At 35.0% G+C, this 21,626-nt stretch overlaps 1 protein-coding gene and 1 pseudogene across 1 annotated transcript; one reads left to right on the top strand and one right to left on the bottom strand.

The window, feature by feature from the left end:
* Positions 1-21,626, top strand: part of LOC138327324 (heat shock 70 kDa protein 12A-like) — a 117,785-nt pseudogene that overhangs the window by 55,614 nt on the left and 40,545 nt on the right.
* LOC138326731 (chymotrypsin-like elastase family member 1) lies at positions 39-6,476 on the bottom strand. Its single transcript, XM_069272746.1, has 7 exons — positions 6,443-6,476; positions 5,470-5,644; positions 4,544-4,634; positions 3,716-3,947; positions 3,065-3,106; positions 2,435-2,583; positions 39-47 (listed from the first exon to the last, which is right to left on the bottom strand). The coding sequence occupies exons 1-7, from the start codon at positions 6,474-6,476 to the stop codon at positions 39-41; spliced, it is 732 nt and encodes a 243-aa protein (XP_069128847.1).

Genomic DNA, 21,626 nt, shown 5'->3' with positions numbered 1-21,626 from the left:
TTTTGCTTATTGCTTCCCTTTATACTGATAAGATCCCATTAACCAATCTGAAACAAAAACCTTTTTATATAGGAAATATTCTGGAAATGAGAAGAACATCAAATTTCACACGTAACCGAGCAGCTGGTAACATTTAGACTAATCTACTGCTAAAAGATATTATATTACACAAATAAAATATCGTCTTTAGTGACTACTCCTCATAGCGTTCTGTGAAAGCGATTAGGAATGTGAAACGTAGATAAGATAGTTTGTAGGATAAACCCAGTTAGACTAACAGTCGTGAACATCTGTATAACTCCAATTGTAACTTAGAAATAAAAACTACATCCAATACCTTTCATACGTGTATTTTTTATTGAATTGAAGTTTGGCTACATAATTACTTTCACAAAAATATTGTACGACTCTGGAAAATAAATACAATGCGATAAGTGTCCATAAAGCGAGTTTGAGAAACATAGTCGATTAAAAGTTAAGGATGAGATTGCGGTAAGTCCGTTGCTATCATAAGAAAAATGAACTTCGTTAAGTCTCGAAATGTGATATGAAATGTTATGAATTTACTAGCACAATTAAAAAAAGAAAATGTTCAATGGAGCAAAGTTTAATTCCTCAGCCGAGTTTATAATTAATACCGAAAAAAATTAGAATTGTCCTGATGAAAGTTGGGACATGTGATATAATCTAAAGAGGACAATTCATACCAGTTACATTTATGATTTGGGTTTATAGATTATGTGTCCCTGTCGCTAGAGGACGCAAAAGTCTACGCCACTATTAACAATGTGTTAATAGCAGATATTTTTTGTAAACATCGATAAATTCTCTTTATTGAATTTTGACACAAACAGAGTAGACCAAGACGGCAGAATTTTTATACGAAATATGTTTATCTTTATAACTTTAATTTACAAAAACAATCCATATACACACAATAAGGAAAATAAAACTGGGACAATGATCATGCTGCCATATGAAGAACCCACCTACGTCAAGATATACGTTAAATAATTGACTTAATCAATGGGTCTGATTTGTCGGAGGTCAATTAGGGACCCACAAAGTGAATGATCCGTATGCACCCTTATCACTGATGTGCTAGAGACCAAAATTGTCGGAGTCTAACCCTACGTTGGTATATTCTACATTACATAAGTTTATGTGATTGTCGTACACCAAGGATAGTCACTAGTTAGGGAGTCTTATTACCTTTATCAACCGGTAACGTAGGATACCGCCCCACCCCCCCTTTTTACAGAATCGATACACAAGTACACCATGCTTGGAGAGGGAGTTCGTTAAATGTTAGTATGATTAGCATTTCTGTCAACAGTTAACTAACCGCCTCAGTGCATAACTTATAAGTGCAGCAGCAGAAAGTACTCATATGGGTGATTTACAATCAAATCTGTCAGTGAATTAGTGCTCGTCCAAACCAAGAAGTTAACGAAATTTAGAGATTTTCCTCGCAGTTTTTTACAATGATGGAGAGGAAAACTGCAGATAGTTGCACATCTGTCGAATTATTTTTCGATATGCATATTCTTATACCGATTTCTATGACTTTGTCGGCTTAGCAGCGACGAGGCCGTGTTTCAAATGCTCCTTTGGCCGGTCATACAGAGACAAATGATCTTGACCACTTGTTGTTTATTTATTCGCTATTCAGTATACAGGATCCAGGACCGTGAAGTAATTGGCTACTTTAGTGAAGACTGTATTCGGGTATATTCTGGCAGGACACTGCCCCCCACGATGTCGTGCCCATTAGAACAAAAGATCCTTTCCTCTTGCACACCAATGGACCACCAGAATCGCCCTGAGGAAGTGAACCGATCTGTAAACGACCTTTTAACAACCAGGGTCATTTATGGTGTGTAAGGTTAACTAACGGAGAAAAGCTAGAGTAACCCGGAAAATTCACCACATGGGATTCGAACAGGTCTAGCTTGTGACATATTAACCACTCGTACATTTCATTATTAAGCATATATAATAACGAAATTGCAAAAACGTTAGATGAAAACAATCAAAATTAAATAATGCATATACGCCAATAAATGTTAATATTTTGCACCATAATAATATTGTATTATAAAGGAAAATGGGAACAGCTAGAAACACCTGGTGTTTTCATTTGGGACAAGATTATATGAGCTGTGGTTAAAAAAATTCAATTGATATGCAAGAAACTAAATTTGATAATCGTATCATTTGGGCAACTTAGAGGTGTATGTAACATTAATGACAACAAATAAGGAACGTGATGTCAAAATATATGATATGGGTTAGTGGGAGCAGGTAACTTAAATGTGATGGAATATTACATATAAAACAACTTGTTTATTATTTCGTTTGTGGCCGGATAAATCTATAACACATTGTTACTGACGAAGAAGTTCAGGGAAACCATATGTGAATGTACGCTTACCTCGCAGGCGGCTGTATGTTTGTAGAAGGCACAGAGATTGGTTGTTTTGACCATTCCGTCCCAGAACCTTTTAGAATTACACTTATTGTTGGTAATGATGTTGATGCTAGCTTCCTGGAGGCGTGTGGCCAACTGACCGTAGTCTCCCACTGAAACACAATAAAAGCCACACGTGTAAATCTATTTATAGTCGAGATTTAGTGTTTTATAAAGGATATGACGCCATAATACTTAACAATATAGGATGTAAGGTTGATTGTACAAAGATAACTTTTTACTAGATATATAATGTTAACTTAATCATCGATAATTTTGGGCTTTGATGTATCTATTCCAAGCACAGAATTTTATTAATTGCCTTTAAGAAAAACTGTAATATTTCTCCATCAAAAATGCCATGGAAAAATATGGTGTAGGCTTGTCTATAAAGGGTTTTCGTAATTGTGTGTGCCATTTCTCTCACAAGATCGTAAATTTACACGAACAAACGCTAAGAGCCATACACCACTTTAGATCTATTTCATGTATAGGTAGATGAAATCAGTTTATTGGTATATACAGATGATAAACACAATGTCAATATCGAAATTGTTATTTATGAAACTATTTATTCTTATAAAACAATATTACCTTCATTTGGTACTTTTTTCAGTTCATTGCACGGAGATGTATCTGAAAAAGCAAATATGTAATATCCTGAAAAGTGTATCATCGCAAATCGCAATCAATCTTATAATAAGGATAAGAAAGTAATTAATAACATATTTAAAGTTGGTTGTTTAGCGTGTCACAAATACACTTTATATATAAAACAACAAGTACAACAATATAATTGTGAAAGTAACGTGATGGCAAGCTTCCTTAGCATTAACTAAAACTGCTGTGCAGGTAGGACTTTGGAATGGTACATGATGTCTCCATTCTATTATTATTAAAAGCGATTAAAGATATTATCTTAGAAATTTTCTCTTTCCTATCTGAGTGTTTCTTCCTAAGATCTCCATCGACACTACTTTAATTTGGTTTTGTGTTTTGGGTCCCCCCCTCCCACATAAAAAAAAAAAAAAAAACAAAGTAGGTATTACATTGCATGTACAAATAAAGCAGTCCTTAAATAACAATAGCTGTAACTAGAACATTAAGTGAAACCAACTAATTAACTTGAAATACAAAACCTTACATGTTATATTAAAAGACGCCATTTTCATGTCAGTAATTATTTTACTGAAACCAATAAGAATAAAAAGAAATGTGTTTTTGAACATTTCAGCGATGGCTTACTATCCTCTTCCGTGTCCTCCTCCTCCTTTACCTCCTCCCTGTCATCCTTACCCTCCTCCCCCTGGGTCACCACGCCCCATCCCGTGATATAACAGTCCCTGTACGATATCCTCTGGTTACGTTTAGCGAGGGCGGGGATCGGCCTTACCCTGGGGGTCTTAGTGGCGTTAGATTTCAGATGGAGCAGAGCAATGTCGTAACCAGCCAGGAAATCACCGCTATACATCGGGTGCTGTCAAATATAAGTTATCAACTAACAATAACAACAATAGCTTGTAAATATCAACAGAAGACTTGTAATTTACCTTTATCGAAGGACTTTTAAAGTCAAAAATCTATGTCAGTCAGTTTCAGAGCAATGTTGTTTTTTGGTGAAAAATGAAATCAAATGCTTGATGTTATACACATATTGAATCTCACAAACTTATCACAGATGGAATACAAAAGGTAATGAAATATTTTTTAGTTCAAATTTCTGTTATGTTGACATCAACATTCGTATATGCTTCACCGTTAGAAATACACTTTGTGGTCCTTTATCGTTTACAAATTTATAATAAGCATCGCAACAAAACGCAATCTCTAATGGTGAATAAACTATCTACACAGTTTCGTCGGAAAACTGTTGTTTAGAGTAACAAAATTAATTTAACTTTGACATGTACGTAAAAATGAAATCTGAAAAGGAATGAGTTGCTGTTATGACTTTTAAGTTATTGTCAGTGCGAAAAGATTTTCCAATCGGCTTAAAGTGGCGCATGAGTAAGAGGGGACATCGTCGCACTCGACATACCTTGTTTGCCAGTCACTGTAAATAGAATAACTCACCAACGACATGGCCATCACCTCGACGTACTGTTCAGTGCCCTCCGGAACGTCTCGGTTGTAATCCCCCAGTACAACTGTTAATCTGTCTGACCTGAACATCAAACATGTTCATATCACTTCATATTATAATACTGATATTTTAATCACACCGCGCTACGCTTTTACACTCAAATTTAGCTTCCACAATAATATCTAAAATTCATAGCCGAAACCATCTTTCGTTCTTTCTGATGTGCACTTTTGTAATAAATTCCAATGAGAGAGAGAAGGGCATGCGATCACCTTCGTAAACGAGACAAGAGTATATAGCGAGTAAAATTCGGTTAAGTACCAGACATTATGGCATTACAATTTCTAAATTATCCGTTCTGTTCGCCTGCCTTTATTACTACTACATCCATGCCCAATATCTAGCAGAGACTGCTTTGACCCGGTGTTAAAATATCAAGTCATGTGATGATAAATGCTTTATTTAGTACAAATGGTTTATCATATCGCTAGAACTATTTGCTCGAAATATCGTTTTTGTATACTTCGTCATAAATATGCTTTAAACATGTCACGAACATACTATACTAGACAAACTTACACTACTATTACAATTATTACTACTAGTAATAGGGCAAAGAGAACACTAAGGCTAGATAAAGTGTCATCCCAAAGTGATGCATAATTAAACTGTCGTACATGTGTAATTTTAACAAGAAAGTACGAGCAATATTCTAAGTGATGTGGACATAATAGACTGGCCACCAGACCCTAAGTTGTTAATAAGGTTTTCTCAGAAGTTCTTACTAGATTATCTCCCCCTAGTTTGAAACTAGAATCAGGCATGTAGTAGAGACAAAAATGATCAAGCCAAATTTTAGTGATTTTTTTTAATATTCAAGAGACTGGTGGCCAGTCTAGGGACATAATTTACTCACGTGAGTCCGCTGACACAGTGTGCCGCTGTGAGGACGGTATCGTACTCTATCAGGGTGCCTCCACACACGAACCCTTCCCTCGACACCACCACCCCAGCCTGCCACGGCCAGGAGGTACTGCGGGAATCCTTACCGCCAATAATCATCAGAGGACTTGGGCTCTCTGTACTCTCTCCTAGGGTATAGACCATATATATTCAATATGTATGACAGGAATTTTTCGCAACGTAGGGTAATACCGGGAAAGGTACAATTCAAGTAGAACTTCTCAGGAATACTAAGAATTCCTGACAACTAAATTGACATGTATTAATATTCCATTTATAGGCGTCACGGATTGATTTCATTTTCACTTTGAGGACTAGAAATGGCGGTATGCTAGGGAGAGACAGCGCTATGAAATGGGCAACAATTTTCACTATTGCAAAAACACACACATCATTGATATAATTCAGCTACCCAAAAAACTGCACTGCATACAAGGAAGGCCAATAAGTGAGCCCTTGTGTTAAAAAATAAACTTTATTTTACACCGATTGTGAAACAGGTTATACAAGTTATGCAAATCACTTTCGATGACCCCGATGCAACCGCGCGCGAGGGGTCTAAGTATGGGAGGAAACTGAAGTGTGGGAGGAAACTGGAGTGCCCGGAGAAAAAACATGTGATCGTCAGATGACCTTTAAACTTTTTCATGTTCTTACTGGGGATCGAACCCCGCCCGGCTAGGTGAAAGGCGAGCCCGGGCGTTATCAGGACGAAAAGCCTGATTCAACAACCAACAACTGAGCTTAGCTTTATTTGTCTTGTCATTTATAATACAATCACATGTAAATAGTATCTTCATCAGGTATATCAAATTCAGCCGAAGTCTAGTAAATACAGTACTTTGCAAAATGTGGAGAAACATGTAAGAAATCACTGGTTGAATTATTTGATTACGATGATGCAGACTTTATCCTGACTATCTTACCTTGACAGCATATCGTCACAGCAATAAGATGCATTATTGCAATAACATAAAAATCCACGTTATAACGAGGAATAAACATGGCGAATATCAAAACGGCACCTTGATCGCCAAATAACGGAATGATCACCACTCTCAACTGCCTTCTGACTTTCGTTTGTGTCCGGCCTGATGCTTTTGAGTGACCTTCTCTGGTTAGCCAGAGGTCAAGAACAGCGTCATCAATTATTGGGACATGGCTTCGGACTGTGTTCCAATCGTCCACTTAGTTGTCATTCAGGAAAACACTCGACAGTTGATAATGTCAACTATAATACTAGATGAACGCTATGAGGACCAGATTTTGTCAGATTTTGTATGACGTCAAAAACTTCTGGTTCTCCGAACAGGTGTGAATTAATGCACACCTGCGTTTGACCTCGAGTGTGGTAGGATGTCTGTCAGCAGTAGATAGAAATAGTACGGGCTAATAACGCTCTTGTGCTGGAAATGACGGATGCAAAGGTATCGATTTTAAAGGTCTACTTGGCTCCTTCTCTGGCTTCTATTCTTTCCTTATGAACTAACGTGATCACCAGCTTGATGATATAGACAACGGTGTTAGGCAAAAAGTCTTCCAAAATAATAATTTGTGGTGTGATCTTTGTGAGACGATTAGCATGTGATGTGAACCAAAGCCATTCTCTTTATTATTTTTTACCATTTCCGTAGTGAAATATGAAAAGTGAAATGGTCTAGCAAATGACTCGATACAAATCAAATTGCATTTACCTCGAATATAGAAGGTTAATATAATATAAACTTTATTTATTTTACATCGATTACGAAACAAGTTATATAACTTATGTAAATCACTCTCGATGGCCCGGATGTAAGCGCGCGAGGGATCTAGTGTGGAGGAAACCGGAGTGCCCGGGGAAAACCCACGTGACGGGCAGGTGACCCCTAACCTTTTCACGTCCGTGCCGGGGATCGAACCCCGGCCGGCTAGGTGAAAGGCGAGTGGCTTAACCACTACACGATCACCCAATATAGAAGGTTGACAAGTTACTTAAGATGAAATGTAAGTTATCAAAACAATATCAACTCTAACAAATACATCCATCAACAACTTTTAGTAAGTAAATAGAAGTGCTAGCCGTTTCTTAATTGTGGTTGACGAATCTATTATAAATTTCGGTCATACTGAGAAAATCGGTTTAATAATGTCTTTGATCTACAGATCTTGCGCTGGTTCTGAGCGGAAATCGAACGGACTTAACAGACGACAAAACTGTCTGGTTAGTTCGATCGCCATCTACGTTATCATATACAGTGTACAATGTTTTAAATGAGTCCCCCTGCCTTGATCATCTCATTATTCGACTAAAGAGGATGGATAACGTTGATTAATCCCTGACTCCTCTTAACCTTTCTCGTGTCCAATTTCTGGCATCCAATTACAGGCGATTAGTATTTTGCATATTACAGCTTCATTGTGGTTAGGTATCCCTTTTGACGTCATTGCTTTGTTAGTGAAACCCATGCCATTTTCTCTCAAACAGGGGCCGTGGTGGCTGAGTGGCTAAGATGTCCCGACATATTACCACAAGCCCTTAACCTCTGGGTCGCGCGCGTTTGAATCATTTGTGGGGCAGTTGCAAGGTACTGACTGCTGGTCGGTGGTTTTTCTCCGGGTACTCAGGCCTTCCTCCATCATCAAACCTGGCACGTCCTTATATGACCTTGGCTGTCGATAGGACGTAAAACCACAACAAATAATCTCTCAAATATATGACATTAAGCGTTGGGCGGAAAACTATGCAATATGCAGATACATAATAATCTGCAGTAAATTGGGGTACCCCGTTAAAGAATTTGATAATATCTCAATGACCGACATGTAGCTATATATACAAGGTCACTTTCTTCTTGAATTACTTTATTGTGATAGTGGTACAATCGGATAATCTCGTCATTTTTACGACACTAGCATTAACATGCGTTTCTCCTTCAATTACGTCAATAACTACTGTACATTGAATATAGATGATGATTTGTTTCCTTTTGCATTCATTTTATAACCAGAAATTCGATAAGGCGTCGGAGTCCTTTCTGATTATGATAGTAATACTCTCGTTGAGCGGTATATGGCCAGACAGCAGGGTCCAGCTCAAACGTTCTCAGTCACATGAATTACACACAATGCAATTGTTTTCTAGTTATATTTAAAGAAATGCATTGCGACTATAATTTTTAAAACTTTACAATGTATACCTCAACTTATCAATTTACAGTAGAAACTGTAATGATGAAGTCATCATGTGTAATAGATATAGGATAGGGCTACATTTCAAATTGAATGATAAGTTTTCGTGCAGATGCTTAATGCATGTGTATTCATAACAGTTGAACATAAAAAGATTTACAATTTAAAGCAAAACAGAACTTGATACAGCTAAAATTATCGTCATGCAGGCGATGAAATTTAACCTCACTACAACGTTAAAGAAATGCACTTTTTTTCAAAATGGCTGCCAAATTGGTAGTTTCTTAAACTTTTTGCATAAAAAATCTACAAACAAAAGAACTTTATCTTTTTTACATATTTTTATACGGAAACTGTACACAAATAAAGAAAAATTCGTTTTTTAAAAATCTCACGAATTCTTTAATTTATAATGAAACGAGACTTAAACGAGACTGAAATCTAACCAGAGCAGTTCATAAAAGGATAAAATGGAAAGTATTATATTTTATTGTTGTTATTTAATTTGACCATTACTTGCAAAACAAAAAATAGGATCGACACAATTCAACGACATCAAGATAAGATTTGTGTAATATAACGCATCGAATTAAATAATCAATATATACCTCTACTACCTTGTGAACAATGATATCTACATAACGTAAACAGTGCTATCAGTCACACTACTTATCTGGGTTTTTATGCAATATCATAACAGAAAGATTATATCATTCACCAGGACTTAAACGCCCAAATAAATGGCGTATATTCTCGAATATGCTTTTCTTCTGTGCTTGGTGAAATTGGTTTTTTGTAAAAACCTCTACTTTGTCGATTTGTCTGGAAATCAAACATGGTATGACACGTATAATGACAACCATTGCTTGATGCCAGGGCTCGCATTAGAAGGATACTTTGAAAACGTGGCCAAGCACATGGAACTGGTATTGTCATGGGATCCTCATTGGACAGGATGGATAGGGGCGCACGCCAAACGTGTATGGATAAATTTCGAGGGATGTCATCACGGAATATTCAGGAACAATTATACCTCGACATTAATGACGTCACGAGCAAATCCAGCAAAAGACTGTTTGCGGTATTGTAACTTTAACAGGTTTGTACTGACAGAGAAAATGTGTGTTTGTTACAAAGATGTTAAAACTATTTCAACAGAGTGTGCGGCAGGGAACTGTGTTAATACAAAATACCTTTATTGTGGTAGAGGCTCAGCTCGAGATAGCAACAATGTTACTACTCATTGTATGTGTCACTTTAGTATGGAAAACAATGACACCGACATATCTGGTGATGGTGACTGTCTGGCAGTTCAGTTTCAACCCTTATGGATATCCACCAAAGTACGTTGCTAAGGACTGTGATAGAGCAACATTTACTATATGTAGACTTCCGAACTCTAATGAAGGTTTCAAAGTGTGGACACTACGACAATGGCTCGACATATTTCCATTATGCTATGAACATAATTTACAGCTTGGTAATAGATCAACTAGTTATAAAACTATCCGACAATACTATATATCCGGACTGGATCGGTACGTTCGCAGAGACTTATATGTATTGGGGCCCCCCAACAAGCACCAATGACAAATGTGTAGCAGTCCTTGGGACCAAAAAAACCAATTGCTTTTACTTGTGATACTTTCCATCCAGCTCTTTGCATCAATTCATCTCTAAATACAACAACGAGGACGTCTGTGTTACGACAGATCACAACTCTATCATATCAGTCCGAATTGGTCTCTAGTCCTCGGTCTGATGGAGCTGTCAATCAGAAAACGACGGAGTTTTCTGTGTTTCCCTTCGAAAACCTATCGTCACCTTTAAATATTCCAACTGTGGGTAATCAGCCAACGGATACACCACAAGATGGCCAACGTCAAGCAAAAGTCATTGTTGGGTCTGTTATTGGGGGGTTTGCCATCGGCATTGCCTTTACCGTAATTGTTCTGTTATTACGTCGCCATGTCTTATCCCGAAAATGTCCAACATCTAATGATGCCGCTCCATTACATGCCAGATACACACATTTTCCTTCAACACAACAGCCTGGGACACCTCACAGGTGTAATGAACCAAACAACGACAACAGCATAACTTTCGTCAAAAAAATCTATGAACCCAACGAACAAGAGGAAGGTTATTACTGTGAACCGAATAATGGACACACGAACGCATAATCTGTTGGTGTTATTGTACAACGTAATGAAACTGGATTAATAGCACAGGCAAAAAAGGTCGTAAGTGCATTTTCAAAAGTTTTGAGAAAAAATGACTTAAAGTTTCATAATTTTATGATAACGCATAGATAAACAGAAATCAATGTTTATTCACTCAATTAATGAAGAGTAGATATACTACATATATATTATACGTAATGTGTATAAATAGAGGTTCCCGAACACGTGACTGTTGTTTTATAATGGTTTGAAAAATTTGAAAACCAGTGTTAATTAACTAACTCGAGTTCAGATGAGCAGGATAATAACAGTCAAGTATTGGGAAACTTCAAACTTTAAAAACTTTAAATTGACATCATTTGTTTCTCGTCTACATGCAGGGACACCTACCACCATACAAGGTGTCAAAATATCTTTCCGCCATAAAACATAGTGCCCAAATTTAGAGACAATGTTCTGTTTTTTAATACTACAGCAACTACCTATTATACAGTAGATACTATGCTATTTAAAAGGAAATGCGCAATAAAAAATAGTCCGAAGTTAAAAGCCAATCAGATTCACGATATGTTGGCCGGAGTTGACCAATCAGAGCTAGTTGCCGTAGATGTTTAGATATTGGGGTGTGTAAACATAAATGATAACAAACTGCTATGGAATTTATCACATTATTTCATACGCTCTAACCTGTACTACCGTGCCTTTTCGTCTTACAAAAATCTACAATAGTTCTAACATTTTCCTAAAACATTTATATCTCTTTCTTCTGTAACAGAAATGTCATTTTGTTATGTAGAAATCATCTATCAGGTTGATCTTTTCTTTGGCACTGTTCTTGCATAATTTTGATTGTTTCGCTTTTTATCAATAATTCCTGCTTTACTACTTTCTGCTAGTGTTTGTTCGACATATTTGTATATACTTTTCATATGTTCCTGGCTGTGTGTTTTTTTTCAATGGGCTATTGTTTTAATTTTTTTCCAAAATATTGATCAGCTAATTGCTTAGTGATCAGTTGATTTGATCGGTGCAGGTCTAATATCTACACATTTCACAAATGTTGAAATTTCTTCAAAAAGGATTAATTCTGCTAGCTAGGATTTTGTTCCATCTCAATGCGTATTGATATTTTTGTCTATTTCTATATCCCATGCAGGTATATCTATCAATTTGTATGATTGCCTTATCTGTTTTAATTCATATGTATTTCTTATTTTGAAACTTATTGTGGTACTTTTCCTGTATTTCTCGTTAAGTTGTATGGTTTGGAAAATGTTGTATTTTTGGCATACAAAAAGTATTAAAAGTGTTCTAGATACTTTCCTCCACCTCTGTAAGTCTTAAACCTTCGATATTTACCGACTTTTGTAAAGTTCTTATTCGCAAAGTTATTAAACAATTAAATTAAAAATATTGATTTTTGACGTGTACACGTTTAAAATAGCTCGGAAGTATCCGAACTGTTCCGATCTATTCCGATCTGTACGACTATTTGCTGAAATCAACCACGTGATACAGTATCGCCGCTGTCGGTCATGTGATGCACCTCGGTTTTCCAATATTACCCGAAAGTTTTGAAACATGGCGTTGACTGTGGCGGTTCTTTCAAAACGTGAGATATTTCATGCGACATTTACCGATATGTAAATAGTATATTGGTGCTTTCATGGATCTGAACCATCATATATTAGCATCCGTATTCACACATAGTATGTTTTATGAGAACTTGTGATGGTGAAAATTACAAGAAATGCAACTTTAAGACTCTCATTCAAATCCCTTGGCAATATTACTAATCCCACTTTTTTCTGTTTTTATTTTCTGTTTAAATATGAGTGATGTTTTTTTCGCCATTAAGTGCATAAGCATGGGCAATCTTCATAATCATTAAGACATATCTTCCTTCATTTGAAGCTTTAAAATTTACAATTTTGTTTAACTAAGATAGAAACTCCACAATTTTTACTACTTCCAAAACTGTTATAGCTACATCCATACTCATGTAATTCTCCGTGAATGGCATTGTATAACTCATTCGTGCAGTGTGTTTCTTGAAGAAATCAATATGAAATATTTGGTGTTTAAGCCATTCATAATATCTATATCTTTTGTCCCGGTTTTTTAATATGTTCCTGTATTCAGAGATATAATTTTAATACAATGTTGTTGCCATTAATTTACATTATACATTTATGATATATTTTTTTCTTCCCCTCCCCTTGATGTTGAGGCGTGGGTAGGGACCTCTGCATTAATTTGCTTGATCCCTTGATTGAATAGGAGTCTTATGATCACTTCTGCTCATGAAGCCAAATTTCTTTAAAGAGTTTTGATTTGTAGTGTCTATTTAAAAATTAATCCGTTGCTTTTTGTTTATCACCTTTTGTGCTTTTTGCTGTTACTTCTCATCTACCTTCTCTTTTTTTTGCTATTCTTCCTCTTCCGATTATTATTATATTTTTACTCTTTCTTCTCCTTGTTTTGTGAGATACACAGTCCATTTGTTTGTGCCTAGATTCACATATACCCCGTCTTTTGTAACACTCTGATAGTCTATGTCATTTTTACTCTTCCTTCTCCTTGTTTTGTGAGATACACTGTCCATTTGTTTGTACCTAGATTCACATATACCCCGTCTTTTGTACACTATATGATACTCTTTGTCCTTCTTGTTTCTACTTTGTTTTAGTTTGTGTCACACTAAGGTTTGTGGAATTTCTAGGCTGACCATACTAACAGATAACACCATAATACCGTGTGTACATTTTGTGTAGCCTTTACTTTCCAATGCTCTTTTGATAACCCTGTCATCAACTGAGAGGGGGATGTTGGAGACATTTATTCTTGTTGTTGTCAGGTGGTCATATGGGTGCTATCTTGTAGTAAAGCTACGTGTTAACCTCTAATCGCCACTCCTTAAATAGCAGGGTTACACGATCACCAAAATTGTAAACATATATGCACCCAACTTAATGTGTGTTTATTTTTGAACTTATTCATACATGTTCATAAATGTTCGTTTATTTTATATACATTGTTTATAAAGATAAATAATATCTACATAATTAGGGAAAAGAGTTTAAAAATCACGAGGGATTTGTAGCTTGTAAAATTCTGTATATACATGTAATGATTTGTGTTTAATTTAGCTGCTGATTTATTCATATGTAACATATGTTTAAAAGTCTAAAATGCGGTAAAGATTTCCAACGTCGGCGATAACAATATAAAGGATTAGTTTCGAAGTTCTGATTCTGACAAAGAAGAGGAGTGTGAAATAAATATACCAGTTGTAGCTAAGCTCATAAACACGACAGATAACAGTTTATCTTTAATATTTTTTAGACTAAAGACAAATATCCTTTGGTTTTACAGGTCAGGTTTTGTAAAATTAAAGATGCTCCATCGCTGACAAATAAGTATGTGTTTTAATCAAAACCAGGAACAGACAAATTAGTTTTTTTTTTCATTTACAAAGTTACTTACTTTACACCATTACCTTCATAGTAAAGTTTTATCTTCTTATTTTATTTCAAGATAAAAATATCAGAAATAACTTATTACTTCCCGATAGCAAAAAGGTAGTGATTGTGCATGTACATAATGTACCAAAAGCAAAATAAGTTATTCCATATGTATTTTTGTGTTAATCAGACATATAATGAGGATTCAACATAGGTTATTGTTTAAATGATGGGTATAGTTTATGCTTTGTCGTCGGTGGAGCATCTTTAAACGTCATTAGTATTATGATACATTAAGTTTCAGGTTTTATTCACTTTGAGTCTGCTGTTTCATCAGTTGGATATACAGGCGTAACACATGACATTCAAATGACCATATAATGCAAACATACAGGTAGACAGTACTACACTCAGAAGAGTATAACTAATTGATTAATACAGGTCTTATTGCATTAGCAGCTTTGAGGTATTTTGCTAAGTTCTGCAATTCTTTAACATTTGTAACATTAAAAATATGTATAAGTTTCTACATACTTGTCATTTTTAAATGATATATATATATATATAGTAGCTTACTTCGTCACTTTGCCATTAAAACATCGCCTTGCAGTTTTGGACCACGAATTAATATGTAAACCTAATTCTGTCGACGAACAACAGTTATAGTGACAGCCGAATTATTGTCTACCGTGTTATTCACCATGTGTATTGTCGATTTTATAGAATTTTCCACGGTTTTGTGTATTTTATGTGGTAGTCTCATATTTTTATCTTAGAACATAACAACCTTATTGCTTTTCTGGTTTATTAATACATATACTCTCAAATATTACAACACTAGAGTTACACAAAAGTTTTCTTTATTAAATGTTCTATTTACATATATAGATTTTTATAACTGTAAATGTGTGTGTGCTGGTACATGTAATAAGCAGAGATAATTAATCCTAAATAGTTTGTGGCATACATTTAACCTGACATTTACACAAGATGTATTGCACAATATCTTTGTGGGTGGTGGTTTGTTTAACATTTTATATATTATATAACTACTCTAATTAAGCAGTTGTTTTCTTCTTTTTGTTATTATCTGTTATTAACTCCTGCAACAAATGTTAAGATTTTAAAGTTCCGAGTCTGACGAAGTAGAATATTCATATATTTTAATGAATTATACATCGACTAACTTGATAAAAGCATTAACATATGAGTTACTTGATCAATTTGGTGCTGACAAAAAATGAATACAACTTATACAGCACAGAAAAACAAATTTAATACCAATTGGCGATCAATGAAAATACAGCGCAAATATGCGGGAATGCATATTTTAAGAAAAAAGCAAGATTAGAGGTAGCAAGCAGAAATAAGTGTTTTTGTATACAGAACGCTGGTAACGCTTGTTTACGTCGATTTTGGAATTGTGATGAAGAAGTTGCTTTAAATACTAGTTTGCTCAGTAATTTAAGCAAGTACCATGGATCTATCAACAATCATAATTTCATTAATACATGTACATGTATTATAATTATGAACTATACGTGTAATACAAATGAGAATGGGTATGTAAGCAAAATGTATTCTATGCCTAAATTTTAAGTTTTGATATACGCGTGTCATGAAAAAAAGATTAATGAAATATAGTATATTGTCTTTTCAAACATGGTATTCTAGGCATTGATGAAGATAGAGGACTGTGACTTGTAGACTTCATAGTAACGTTCGCTGTGAGATACGTTGTCAAGTCTACGGTGTACTTGTATCAATTGTTTTTCATAAAGTGGTTCCATCCGTTGTTTGGTTTCCTGTGGAAAAGTCATTACAGTTAGACACAAAAATGGTATTTGGTAAATGTTGTTATTTACATATTTACACCTTGTATAATTTTGCGATAAATCTTTTTAATATACAGAGAAAATCATCCTGAATAAAAAAAGAAAATATAACTTTAATAGGTTTTAAGTGTTGTATATACCAAATCAAACCACCACATCAGAGCATGATTTAGCCACTCGTTTATACGATTTTTTTAGACGAAGTTTTGTCTATATATCCATAAATGGTATAGAACTTTATGTAATAACTAGAATCTTATACTCACTCCTAGCTACGCAATATGAAATTTATAAAACCAATTAAATGATATGATATGCCAACGCTTATATATTCGTGGCATATAAAATTTGTGCAGTCAAAAATGATAATTTCAGTTTATGCTGGAAATGGCTTTATTAGACCGTGTAGAAACCTCTCCGTGCCGCGCGCGACCGGAATAACCTGTAAACCGCCGATATCGAGGTCAAATTTTCTGACCGCCCGATTATGCATATTTTCTAGCCCTAAACCGTTTGACGTCATAATAGTCCGTGGCTTATAGCTGTACTATAACCGATGTGCTATCACTTACATCGACGGTCACAGGAAAAGCCGATCAAAGATTTTTTATGATTACTTTTGAGTGAAGTTAATCGTACAATAACTTTGTCTCGAATATAAATAACTAAAAGAGTGAAATTCGATGTTTCAAATGCTCTAATTTATGCTCTAATAGCAGGTATCTTCGTGTAATTATGAAAGAAAATCCACACAGAAATAAAAGTTTCAGATTTTTTGTCGAGGAGTTCAGCAACGAATACGCTTTAAGTAGATAATATTTTCCTGTAGTCTGTATCTTTGATACATTGTGAATTGCAAAGTTTGTGATTGTAAAATGAAATTTTACGTAACAATTTAAGAATTGATTAAAGCATCAAGGATATGATGCTTGACATACGTACACACCGATGATTGATCATTACAAACATTGTGTTGTGTGTTACTAACCGAATAAATCGAGATACATGTACATTTATTACAATACCGTAAAACGTTTCAACATGTGGTAGAAAGAATCTACTTTTGATATTATAAATATCTAAATATTGAGATATTAAGCAAAACAAACTATTTTTCAGAACGTGCGGTCGCTTTCAATTTTTAATCGATATACGAGTAGATACACCGATATTATAGATATATAATTAGCCATGCCTTTGGTTTGATGGTTATGTAATACCTTGACCAGGATGTTGTTTACCTGTACACAACGCCATACATCGAACTCACCTGTAATTACCTGGCCGCTGGCAATTTGCTATTCGGTGGACTATATCGGGTATTTGCTATTGTCTTACTGTCAATCAGGTTAGGGCATCCGTTAATTGGATTGTGATTTGAATTATTGAAACCCCGTGCATCTATGCTCTAGATTTTTTATTGCCACACCGTTTTTTAAATGAAGATGTAAAAGCAAATGGAAATAAAATATACCTGATCATACCTAGGAATATATATTACATACACATATATATATATATGTCGTACACATGTAAAACAAAATTGGAAGGTGACTTATTCAGAAACAAAAACGGTTCTAAGAACTATTTCAACTAAAGGTTTAACCTTAAAAATTATTCCAGTCTAGTACTGTAATTATGGAATCGTGGCATATAGCAATCTTCCGTAATTTCTAAGGTATTAGTAAACATTCTAAGCATGTATTTTAACCGTTTCGAATCTAAATGTACATGTATAGTCATACAAGAAGGGTTACAACATTATCACACTTAATATACTTTTTTAATATGACTTAGTATATTTTTAAAAAGGTACAAGATATATCTATTTTTAATGCCCGTATACAAGTAATTTCAATTTTCATTTCAACACTGTATGTGGTTACTTTTTGGATTATGCGATAAATGTTCATATATCATATTATTAAATCTCGGTATGATATACAAAACGGTCGACAATGAATATACTATTTTAAGGATTTAGTATAATTTTGAAATAATGAATTTAAATCTACACTTAACTGTAATAAAGGAACATATATCAGAAATACCATTGGTGTATTTTTGCTTTTTAGTAAACGCTATGGATAAAGTTTCAAAGGCAACAATATAGATATACATATTATTTTCCGTATAAGTTCAGTACTATAACTCCAATATCACATAACTGATAACCGTCCACATTTTATTTACTCAAAAACTGTGCCGTGTTTGCATCGTTATAGCAGAAGTTTGAATGAAATAAAAACATGGATTCTAGATATATTCATGCTAAATTTTGGGATTTTACTCGTAAAAAGATAGTGTTATATTATACTGGGTTTTTTATTACACTGAAATTTACATCATATGCTATCTAAATCTCAGTCCAGACTAATCCGAACATCACTTTGATATCGCTATCAAATTGGACTGATTATCTAATCTAAAGTTAGATATATTCGTGTTTGAATTTTTTAAGTGGTGTAAATGGAATGTTTTGAAACTGAAAATATCTACATCATAAAGCTAGAATAACCATTTACTCGAAAAACTCAAATTGTAGATCTAACGTATATACGTATATATGCTGTATACATGTATAGTACTAGGTTTACCTTGTGTAGCCGCGGACTACTCTGACATCACAAGACCACGTGACCACCTAGCTCATTATTTCTAAACCGTAGTCGACACTACCCGTAAATCACGACCAAAACCAACCGATAGCGCTAAAAGCTAGGCGATTCGCTGGGTGGGACCTAATTTTTCATTCATCAAAAGCAATATCCTGACGTATTATAAAAAAAAAATTTGGCTGCACAAATCCTTTAAGCAGTATATATTTTACTCGTTCATCGCCTTCAGAAACAGAGATACGCTGAGGAAAACTATTTTGTTGAACTGGTTATGCCCTCGAGCTCTTTGCCAGCAGAAACAGTGGAAGTCATTAAGCCAGTATTGCAAGGAGAGGTTGAATAGGGAATACCTAATGTGTGATGAGGGCTCGGTTCGGTTGGCTCTGCTCTGCTCGGGTGGCACATTTTCGCATTTAGTCTGTTGATCTTCTTGGCACAACATGGCTTGGCTGGGTGCCGTTGAAAACGGTCTACATCGCCAGGTGAAACAGAGAGCCTGGGAAAGATATGCTTCGAGGACTTCGTTCCGATGCTCATGAACATGAAACACAGTCGATACCAGGTAATCCGTTTACATACAATTCAGGGCAGAAATAACACGCAATGTAATACTATGTTATTGTATGTAATTTAAGGATTCTATGCATCTTTGGTTCTGTCATTAACAAAAACGACAAAAAGAAAGATTTGAATAAATATGACCACTACATTTATATACAGTTGGTAGTAGACTAAAGGTTACACATTGTGCACACGGTGTGAACTACGAGTGGACACGGAGTGCACGAGGTTTAGACTACAGGTAGACACGGAGTGCACGAGGTTTAGACTACAGGTAGACACGGAGTGCACAAGATTTAGACTACAGGTAGACACGGAGTGCACAAGATTTAGACTACAGGTAGACACGGAGTGCACTACGTGTGAACACGGTGTCCACTACAGGTGGACATCGTGTCCAGGTAAATGTCCACTACATCCAGACCACAGACAGACTAGATGATGTGCCACAGAAATATGAGAAAATATGTATTGATTCTGCAGTCTATATGGACTTTGACAGATAGAAATAGTTATTGCGATCAGAAACATAATATTTATTGCAACATAAAAATTGCCGTTAATTACTGGAAATCATTCGTACTGTAATGTTTATTTGAATAGATACATATAAAGTAAAATGTATCAATATATATTATCAAATAATTTAATTTATAAATAAGGACGTTAATTATAGAATTTATAAAAGCAAATTAACTGCGTTGCAAATTAACTGCGTACGGTAAACCACATACCGGTTATGTCTCACCAATGGATAGTTCCCAGTAAAAACTGTTTTTCTTAGCTAGTGATAAGTAGTTTAAAGATGAATTTTTTTTTCGTACGCATAAAGTGATGAACCTTGCGTGGAGTAAGATTTTTAGTATAAGCAAATCGTCGCCAAAGAGATATTTTGATCGGCAAATTATTTTGATTAAAAAGAATATATTGATGGGCATAATAAAAGCAAGGACATATAAACATAAACAAATTAAATTCTTCATAAAATGTTTAACTATGTATGTTTGGAATATAGTTTTCTAAACGGCAAGGTGCGCGAAATAGTTTGTATAATACGTATACATTTGCTACATGGAACCTGGCGCGTTGCAAAGCATTGGAAAAATGAGAAATCGTCCATAGACGTTAAAAATCGGCATTAGAAATTACACTTTATTACACTCAATCGATTGAGGAACCTGTAAGCACTGGCTTAAGAAAGCAAAAATTTATTATCGGGCATGTGGCTGCTCGTGAGCATCAACACTGTACATGTTCAAAGGACCGATCGCTAAAATGTAGGTCACATGTCTGATAACAAACAGACAGAATCAAAATAAATCCAACTTCTACCCAGTTAAACTGTAGATTCATAGTTGTTGATTAGATTCTGAATTTGTCATAATTATTTTAATTCTAAAAACCTTGATAATTTGACAATATCCTTATTTTGACCTTCTTTTACAAACTGCGTGAGTTATATGATAACAATATATATATTAATGTATGATCCATACATGTAGTATATTGTTCACTTAAATTTGCCTGCTCGAAAGGTAGACCCCTAGGCTAGGACTGCAGTTGCCATGGTCACTTGGACTTCATACTGTTCCATCAACCACACGGGTATGATAATCTAAATTACCTAACATTGGCCAGAGTGGGACCAGGGGCCTGGGGCCTTCTTTGGGCACCCTTCAATATGTTCAGTCAAGTGTATCACAGACTAACAACACCTGTATACATGTAGTACCTTATCCCAACCCCAGGAGGTCCATTTATAGCATGCTGTACATGTACTTAGGTGGCAGCCTCTCTACATACATACATTGTACTCATCACACAAATACGTACAGTTATACAACAATGCTAGTCAATAGGGATATGTGTTTTAACTAGTAGTGCATTTTAATTTATTTGTTAATGAAGCTTTATATATTAAAATTAAAAATAATCTAAATACCAAGTGTATAGTTAACTAAAACATTTATTTCAAGATTATTGGAATACCATATTTCATCCAATATCTTTTCATTAATTTAATTTTTTTACACTGGTTTTTTACATATATCAGAAACCTGATTATCATGACTATGTATATAAAATACCATGTTACAATGTTGAATAAGTTCCTAATCTACATTAATTTTGATTATAATATATATATGTATTATTGGTTAATTCAAGGTTGTGACAGACATGCATTATTTACGCATTGTACAGCTACCGTCAGCTCCACTTCACGCCCCCCCCCCCCCCAGGAACCGGTGTACATGTTTACCCAGGCTCTACAACAAGC

Source organism: Argopecten irradians, chromosome 7 (genome assembly GCF_041381155.1).
Source record: "Argopecten irradians isolate NY chromosome 7, Ai_NY, whole genome shotgun sequence".
In the NCBI taxonomy this organism is placed as follows: domain Eukaryota; kingdom Metazoa; phylum Mollusca; class Bivalvia; order Pectinida; family Pectinidae; genus Argopecten; species Argopecten irradians.
Note: the sequence above shows the minus strand (reverse complement) of the source record. Positions and strands in the feature narration are given on the sequence as shown.